This window comes from Leptinotarsa decemlineata, unplaced genomic scaffold (assembly GCF_025532065.1).
Source record: "Leptinotarsa decemlineata unplaced genomic scaffold, Ldec_3_MD MMD2_P_RNA_scaffold_12, whole genome shotgun sequence".
NCBI classification, from domain to species: Eukaryota; Metazoa; Arthropoda; class Insecta; order Coleoptera; family Chrysomelidae; genus Leptinotarsa; species Leptinotarsa decemlineata.
The window spans coordinates 5,458,499-5,468,257 of NW_027412526.1; the positions used below are offsets into that span (position 1 = coordinate 5,458,499).

General features: G+C 33.9%; 1 protein-coding gene and 1 long non-coding RNA gene across 2 annotated transcripts; one reads left to right on the top strand and one right to left on the bottom strand.

Annotated features, from left to right (window-relative positions):
* Positions 1–2,112: 2,112 nt before the first annotated feature.
* On the top strand, positions 2,113–4,881 carry LOC111511911 (uncharacterized). Its single transcript, XM_023167984.2, has 2 exons — positions 2,113–2,998; positions 4,339–4,881. The coding sequence occupies exons 1-2, from the start codon at positions 2,231–2,233 to the stop codon at positions 4,771–4,773; spliced, it is 1,203 nt and encodes a 400-aa protein (XP_023023752.1). The 5' UTR covers positions 2,113–2,230; the 3' UTR covers positions 4,774–4,881.
* A 1,638-nt stretch (positions 4,882–6,519) lies between these two features.
* LOC141481289 (uncharacterized) lies at positions 6,520–9,706 on the bottom strand. Its single transcript, XR_012464870.1, has 3 exons — positions 9,553–9,706; positions 8,982–9,248; positions 6,520–6,831 (listed from the first exon to the last, which is right to left on the bottom strand). It is a non-coding gene; the product is annotated as an uncharacterized lncRNA (long non-coding RNA).
* Positions 9,707–9,759: the final 53 nt, after the last annotated feature.

Genomic DNA, 9,759 nt, shown 5'->3' on the forward strand with positions numbered 1-9,759 from the left:
GGTTAATAACTGAAGAGTTCGGGTTCCGTTCTTTCTTCAGAAGTTCCTAATCCAATATTTTGAAACGGAGAATGCGTCATTTATCTCAGAAAATTGAACTGTCAAATACTCACTTTTACACTGTCCATTTCCAACAGCCTGGAAATGGTTACTCACTGATGGTGAATTGGAAACTAACACCATCGCTCGAACTATGTAGTAATTATACACCAACATCAAATGGAAAGTTTCGAAAAATAGCTTCGCAAATTGAAAATATTGTTTAGGAAAACATCGTTTCTAATCCTATAATAGCAACTGCCAATATTTACTCACACATAACAATTTTCTTTTCAGTCAAGAATCTGCCCTCGTAACATTAATTAGCGATGACGAGTATTCTCCAAGACATGGTGACACTTTGTTCCTAATATTTATATAAATTTGCTTTGAAGTACTCAAGAAAAACAATTCATGGTTTTCGATTCTTTACGTAGAAAGGAAAATAATAATATATAATATTATTCATTATTCATTTCAATTTTCATCATAATTATAGTGTTCATTTCAAATGTTATTACTGCTACCATTTTTTTTTCTGTTCATCAAAGCACATATAATATATTTTTGTTGTAGATATGTTTCGGATAATAATAAAAGGTTTTCTTATTCGAAGTTCATTGTAGAAAACGCTCAGAGCAATGGAAAAAATATGAATAGGTACCTAAAAATGAAAAAAAAAACTCTCAAAAAACTCTACGGTACATAGGGAGACGTGAAAGTTGCTATTGTGTTTTTGTTCAACTCAGTCAACCAATTTCCAGGGCCGTAATTCAAAAGGGAATTTATCTTTTATCAGAGATAAAATGTCAATCTTTTTTCCCGTCACAGAAAAAAAATATTTTACTTTTTTTATACTTCTCAACTGCTGAATTGTAGCAGAAACCATTTTTTCGATGACTTTTTGAAATTTGATGAATTTACAACGAACAAAATTCATCTTGGACAACTTTACAACTAGGATAAGGAAAAACAATATAGACTAGCACCCAAACTTACTGATTCTCATTCATTTCCAGCTAACTTTTAAAGGATGAAGATTAAATTAGCCAGTCAAGTTTTCAGTCATTCGATAGCTACAGCGATGAATACTTATGCCAGTTTCAATCAGATACCATCAGCAGCAATAGGGACGACTACATTCATTGAAAAAATGAATGATATTTTGAATTCAAATCGATTTTACGATGTCAAAAATTTCAATAAACATCAAAACAAATTGATTTTCTGGAAGAAATGTAAATATTTTTCAGCAAATTACCTGTAATATCAAAAATTAGTTTGGAAATTTATATATTCATTTTTACAAAGTGTCATTCATTTATGTGCCATATGATTGCATAGGCAACCAGCTCAAAACAATGTTTTCAAATATCAACATTTCTCACCCTTGTGATAATTTTCCTTGGGATCATTTATTTTCCCCTTTCACAAGGGTAAGAATTTATAATACTTTGAAATTTGCCAATATAAATTTGAAAACAAAAATTTAAAAAAAAAAATCAAAAACTCGTCATTCTGAAAAACCTTTAGAATAGATCAGCATAAGTTTTTGACCTAAATTGTATAATCTTACTTTTGAAAATATGCGTTTATTCCACCACCTTGTCTTATTCCTAAACAGGTCAGAATCATATGAGATATTTATTTTGAGCTCCTCGTAGCAATGATGAAGTCAGATCATGGTCACATATTATTTGATCGGACCTCGGACCTCGTGCAGGTGCACGACAGCTCTCAGCCTACACTTTTCTGCCCCGCCACATGCCAGCAAAAAATAAAATCTCCGACCCGAAACATCAAAGAGGTCGACGGAAGTGAATGTACTTGTGTTTACTTCTATACGGTGCTTATACAAATAAAAACCATTTCTATTATTATTATTATTATTATTAGTTTCAAGAGCAATTCACAACTAACTGAGTTAGTAATGAGTCACGGGAATCAAATAATTCTGAAATCCAAATTGAATTGAAAGAGTTTGAGTATTATTTTGATACTATTGATAAAAAGAATGAGTTTAGATTGAATATAATCTTATCTTCTGAACGAGATAAATTCCGTCACGATACATATAACATGAATAGAATCGCCAGTGTGATGAAAGATGAAAACCACATCGAAATAAATTCCGTTACTTTAATCTTCCCACTGAAATGTATTTTTGCTAGGAACTGAGTTCTCGTGAAAGATGGACGAAAACACCAAGAAAGAAATAATTTCGTGCATTGAAGAGTCTATGTTAGAAAGTTTGTCAGACTTGAAGATCGATTTTACTGGCACCAACGAGAAGGGTGAAGGTTATGCAGCTGACTTTGTTTTTGCCACAGTTAGTGGCAAGGGTGAAAACAAGGAGTACAAAGAAGTATACTTGGCCATTAAATTCGGTAAGAGGAGCAAAGAGCTCAGAGCAGTGATATTAGATTGCTACAGAAGGGAAGCATTTTTCTACGACAAAGTACTTTCCACGTTTCGCGATTTCCAAATGAAAAGGAACATTGTGAATTCATTTTCCGCTTTTCCCAAGTGCTACAAAATATGGTTTTCGGACTCCTTGGAGGCATTGGTACTGGAAAATTTGAAGAGGAACGGATTCGCATTGCACGACAAAAGTCAACCGATGAACTTCCAGCATATATACCTTGTTTTGAGAAGTTACGCAAAATTCCACGCCTTATCGTTTGCGCTACGGGATCAGCAAGTAGAAAAATTCAACGAATTAACTGCTGATTACGATTCGATTCTCAAGAAAATGATACTAGGACCAGGTGCCTTGGAAAACCATTATAGGGCATCATGTGATTTGAGAGAAGCTGGAAGGACTGATTTGGCGATGAAATGTGAGGAAATAGAAAACAACAGGAAGGGGATTTTTCAGGAATGTCTTGATGATGTCCCAACAGAAGCTGTTATAACCCATGGAGATTGTCATAACAACAACTTCCTTTTTGAGTATGAGGTAGGATAATTCAATTTTGGTAAAAGTTTTAGAATGTTCTAAATAATATCTTCAAAACAAGCATAACTGGAAAACAAGTGATGTTTGAAATTATGACGCGTTCAAACCCATTTCTGAATGAGAAATTTCATATTCTATACAGGGTGTAACTGAATAAGTGTAAAACATTCAAGGAGGTAATTCCTCATCGAAAAGAAGATAGGATCTTCCATATAAAGAAATTCCATTGGAACATCCCTTGTTAAGATACACCCCCTTAAAGTGAGTACATAAAATTTGTATAACAATTTTTTTCACAAGCACTGAGAAAGTTACAATATTGAAATTAACCTGACGTAATGTATACCAGAAAGACACTTAGCCAGAAATTTATTTGGTTTACCCCATGGTGGTACGGGGTGGAAAACGCAACCCCTAAAATTTATTTCCAATGTAACTTTCTGGATTAATTATGAAAACCGTTATAACTTGGAAAATTAGCTAATTTTCACGATTACGGAATATCAAATAGGGAAGGATACCAAATAACGTCTGAAATTCGATTTTGAAAGACTATCTCACATTTTGTCAAGACTTTCAAACCCAGAATGATGATTATCAGCGGCGGAAACAGGTTTTCGCGTTTCCTGAAAAAAGAAGATTTTTGAGTTGTGACACTATTGAAGCAAGGGTACGACATGCATATTGTCTGAAGATAGACATATTGAACATTTACTATGATTTCTATATGTTGTGTGTTTTGTTATTAATAGATTACTTTTGTTCATTACCCTTTAATCATTTAATGCAGGTACTAACTGCAAAATAACAATAAATCCAGTTCGCATTTATGACGATGTATCTCTGTAGTTGTTCGTAAAATAATTTTTTGCTGCGAACTGGTTTATTTTGGGCAAAAAACCCACAAGACATTTTTTGTTTAGAATGAAACAGGCTATCGGAAATTAATTTTCAAATGGCAAACAAATAATAAGACAAAAAGTTACATTGGAAATTAATTTTATGGGTTGCGTTTTCCACCCCTTACAACCATGGGGTAAACCAAATAAATTACTGGCTAAGTGTCTGTCAAAACGTCAGGTTAATTTCAATATTGTAACTTTTTCAGTGCTTGTAAAAAAAATTGTTATACAAATTTTATGTACCCCCTTTAAGGGGCTGTATCTTAACAAAGGATGCTCCAATGAAGTTTCTTTATATGAAAGATCCTATCTTTTTTTCGATGAGGAATCACCTCCCTAAATGTGTTACACTTATTCAGTTACACCCTGTATATTTATATTATATTTGTTGTCAAATGTTATTTTTCAATTATTAGGTGAATCTCTTTGTTTTTTCAGGCGAATGACAAGGACAACCCAATCAGTGTAGCCATCATTGACTGGCAATTATCCGAAATACACTCACCAGTGATGGATCTATCATACTTCTTATATTGTGTGGCACCCAAAGAGGCCTTGGCCAAACTCGATGTCCTACTCAAATACTATCACGAACATTTGACAAACTTCATGAGGGAGTTGGGCTCAGATACTGCTAAATTGTTTCCATATCACACCTTGGTAAAACATTGGAGAAAATATTCCATTTTCACATTCACCTTCCTTGTGGGTGTACTAAAGATCATTTATGTTGAAAAAGATCATGCCCCGCCCACTGAGGGATTTCAGGATATGGAGAAAATGTTCAAGGGGATGAAATTGACAAACGAAGCTGTGTATAGGGAGAGGCTAATATCAGTCGTGGACCACTTTTTCAACTTTATACTGAATTGACAGTAGCAGAAAGGTGTACGAGATGATTCGCTCGTAGTTTAAATGATATTCTACTTATTGTAGATATAAATACATTTATTCATAGTAAATTTATCTATAGAAAATATATATATTTTTATGTTTTATTATCATAAACACCATTTTTTAAACGTTATGAAAGAATCATCTTGTATAGTTCAAGTAAACGATATAGTGTAACCTCCCTCTCAACAGTTTCCCATTAATAAAGTTAGGGAGCTAACTAATTTTGTTATTCAATAATCATTTCTGTCTGTAAAACTTCAAGTAGTTGGTTTTTGGTATAGTTATCTTCAAAATACAAATTGATATCTATTAAAAAACCATGTATTTCATCTTTCCTCGAATTTTTATTCGCTACTTTGATGAGCTGTCGCGAATGATAGAAAGCGTTGTCAAGAACTATTACACTATTCGCATCCACATTTGGGATCAATGTGTTTTCAAACGATGCCTCGAAAAAATTAGCTTCCATGTTCTTATGATAGTCAACATTGCAGGCCTCAGGTTTTTTCCACATAATTTCAAAGAATTCGAAACCCATCTTTTACCTCCTCCGCAATGCACAATGATCAGTCGCGATCCTTTGGTTACAGGCATGTTACGCGTACATATTCTCGAACCATCAGTCCACCCTTTCGTAACTGTGTCGTGAGTGTTATACCAAGATTCATCCAAATAGTAAATTTGCCGTTGTTCTTGTCTATATTTAGTCATTTGTTCTAACTATTCGTTACGCAATTCCACTATTCTTCTGCTATCCATAACTGCTTAACTTCTGTTCATTATTTTAAATCTAAATCCTAGTTTCTTTATCCAGTTCTGAAGAGTTTTGTCATAGCAGCTCACGTTATGGCCGGAAGTATTCAATTTCTTCCTTATGATTTCAGTTTTAGGAATCTCATTGCTTTTGTAACAGTGGTATTTTGTTTTTTTCAATGATTTTATTAGATGCACCCTAAATGTTTTGATAATCCAGTGTCACACAACATCTTGCGTTCATAAGGTTTGTTTTTGACTATTTTACATACAGTTGAGAAAGGAATTTTGGTCAAATCTAGTGTTGCTTGTAATAGTTTGTTTCCCTCGAAACCAAACTTGAGATGTAAATTCTTATATACATTAAAACATATTCTCTGTGTTTCAATATTCAAATGCATCCGAATCTTATTCACTGGTATCTCTTTTTTGCATTGTTCACCATCGCTATTGGAATCACTACACAGGAAAAAGTCTGCGTTGTTATCTTCAGCCAATCATAAAACTCTGTTATTCAAAATCATCTAATACGAACCGCCAATTCTTCAGTCCAGGTGGACTAGTTGGCAGTGGCATTATTTCTCTCTATTGATTTTTTTTGACCTCTGAGATGCCTATAGCTTTAACTATTCGCAATACAGGTTACTTCGACTATACACCTCGGTGTTCAAGATGATCTCTGCGGTAGGGGCAAGATGATCCCAGGACCATCATAGGTTATTGTAGAATTACCTGAATGAACTCATAATCAGGGTTTAATTGCTGCGTAAAGTTTGAGTCGGTATTCAAAATATGTTTGTGCAATTCACTTTTAAAATTCATCAGTAACTGAATACGGTCCTGAATTTTGATGTTTACGGCTCGAATAATCTAACAGACTGATAACAGATCTCTGCGCATCTACTGCACATCTCGAGGGACGGACTCAGTCCGGCAGCTAACCGTAACTTGACCATTTTGTCTATTAGAGAAAAAACATTTATTAATGAATATTTTGTTAACATTGAACAATTATTTTATTCTAAATATATTACTCCTATCTATGTTTTGAAAATTAGATATTCAACTAAAATGGTCACAATATTATCGATGAGTAACTATCTTGTGATAATATTTGCTTAGCCATTACATTTATTTGGTTCCTCACACTTCCAGTGACCACATATTTTCTTGTTTTCTTTCTGTCAAATGCACCATAGTCCCTCAAATTTCTTTCTAATCGTCTAAACATTTGGATGATCTAAACACGATTCGGGTATGGCTCAACATACATATTCCTTGCTGAAAGAGGATTTATATTTGATTTTGCATAACTAAATAGTATATCAGTTCTTTCATCATTTGAATACATCATTGATGTGTTCATAAACATATCATAAACAGTTCTCAACAGATATCAACAACACATTAGTTTTTCCTGCCATAGAAACCAAGCAAAGTCTACGCGTTTAAGATGGTAAATGAATTGAGATGCTAATTAATCATACCAAATTATACAACAATCAAATTTTGACCAAAGAGTGATATGTTTGTTACTTCCAGGATTGAGAATTATAAAAATATTACGGATTATAATTGATCAGGAAGAAATAAGCCTTGAAAGAAGGATTCCGGCAATACAAAATGTCCAAAACGAAAATGTATGACTTTTCATTGTGTTAGGGTACCTACCTGTCGAATTTAATGGGTTATCTGAATTATATTTTGAAGAAATCTAAAAAATTTACCAAAGAATTAACGGCAGGACCGTAATTTAAAATTGTTGTCACTAATGATGGTAGTTATTTCGAAAGAAATACCATAAAAATTTCAAATGTGATATACTCTAAGATTGTGAATTTATTGCCTTATCAATATCCGTAATAAAAAAAGACAGGTCCGTATTCAAAAAAAAGTTGATGGTGGCCATGTTGACACGAAACGATTTATCGAATATTTATTATTACATCGTCATAGTACACTTCAAATACAGTAACATTTTCCTTTTTCATTTTTTGTTATCCTCCGAAAAAACAATTCGATTCGATAAAAACGAAAAACGGCATTTTTGGTTTTCCCCGTATAACTCGAGAAGGGTGAGAGTCCCCGTAAATTTTCTGCGACCATTGTATTGTTCCCGATGATGACAGTTAACTTTTTTCCCATTTAATCGTCTTCGTATCTGTTACAGCTTAGAATATAGCAATATACAGGGTGTAACATAAGTACGTCAAAATATTCAAGTGACGTATCCCTAAGACAATTTTAAAAAAAAAAGTCTATATGAACTTGTGTCCGAAAATGCTTCGTTTCGGAGATACGGGGTGTTGAAATTGAATTTTTTGTTCGCTTTTTGAAAATAACACTTGCAAAAAATAAGTTGTTTGCACTAAATTCGGTACCCGAGGTTTTTTTGACGTGGGAAAACATAATTTCGTATTAATTTTCATGTAACATCTAGAGGGCGCTGCGTACTCTGTCATTATTTATTTCAAATTGCCCTAACTTTTTTGACAGTAAACTTTTGGTACTTTTCATAAAATACCTAATTTCCACACCTTTTCCCAGTAAAAAAGGTACATCTCCTCAACAACGCTGGAGGTGATCGTTTTCAAGATATTTACAATCTTCTATATCGATGCATATTACTTTATAGCCAAATTTGATTTCAATAATTTTTGTCTCTCTCCGCTTGCAAATTAAGTTAATTAAATCGAGTAGGCTATGAAAGTTTGTTTGTAAAAATAGAAGTTCGCTGTCACATTTTAACTATTAATTGACAAATTCACAGTTCGGAGTTTATAAAGTGATTTTTTGGTACCATGCCCGACTTTACGAATGCTAGACTGGCTGATATGGTTTTTGCATACGGCTTGGCTAACGGAAATTCAAGCGAGGCCAGACGCATCTATTAGGAAAGGTATCCCTAACGCGTGACTCCTTGTGCAGCGACATTTGCAAATCTTTTCCAGCGACTTTCCGAATCTGGAAGCTTCGACACAAATTCTGCCGTAGAACGGCCACGGACTACAAGAACTGTAGAATTGGAGGAGGTGGTCCTCGAAGAGGAAGTACAAGAAAAATTAGTCAAACTTCAAATGTGAGTCACATGACAGTTTACAGAATTTTAAACGAACAGCAATCAAATCCTTATCATATTCAGCGTGTCCAGGCACTTACGCTACGTGATTCACAACCACGTATGGAATTTGCTCAACGGCTTCAAAGAAAAGTCGAACAGCTTGCGCAAATTCCATCGAAAATCCTCTTCACATATGAGGCTAATTTTTCAAGAAATGGTATCATGAACTTCCATAACAACCACATCTTTGCGAAAGATAACGCAAACTCATTTCCAAGACAGATTCTCTTTTAATGTATGGGTTGGCATAATTGAGGATTATTTAATTGGGCCCTATTTTCTCCCCTCACGTTTCAATGGAGATGCTTACCTACTTATGAAAGATGTTCCTAGTGGTCTCCAAAATCACTCTTGGTTTATGCACGATGGAGCTCCTGCTCATTTTAGTGTGATAGCAGGAATTTTTTCAGTCGTAGCATATCCCCAACGATGGATAGAAAGAGGAAGCACTGAGCATTGGCCCCCGAGGTCACCGGACCTCAATCCCGTCGATTTTTTCTTGTGGACACCTAAAATCACTAGTTCATGCTAGCCTCATTGAAAACGAGGAAATGTTGAGGGATCGCATCATAGCTTGCTGCGAAACGATAAGAAATAAGTGTGCAAATAAATAAGTAAATCAATAATAGATACAAGTAATAATTATTACAGTCCGGAGAAACTAAATTATTCCAAATATTGAATCAAATTGAATTTTTCTCTCTTAAAGTAATCCTAAAATTTTAAATAATACAATTCATTGATAGGTTGTCATTTACACAGCACAACATGACGATAGTATCAAAATAAATATTTGAACATATGAACAATATGAACTGGAACGAATAATCAACTAAATCACAGCGATAAATAATTTAAAAAACGATGGTATAACTTCTTACATGCATACATAAATACACACACACAATCTTTTTTATGATTTTCCACAAATTGTCAGGTGCTCTCCTTTTTTACCCAAATTTGTCCAACGTCCTTGGATTACATCAAACACAAAATGAAGATGTTAAATATTGATTCAAAATGTAGGAATTCTCCGAAACAATGGCATTTAACCTTATCTTTCAGCAAATAATACATTCTAAGGAATA

Coding starts and splice junctions, on each gene's coding strand:
- LOC111511911 (XM_023167984.2), top strand. CDS start 2,231: ATGGACGAAAACACCAAGAAAGAAATAATTTCGTGCATTGAAGAGTCT. Junction 2,999..4,338: donor ACTTCCTTTTTGAGTATGAG/GTAGGATAATTC, acceptor TTGTTTTTTCAG/GCGAATGACAAGGACAACCC.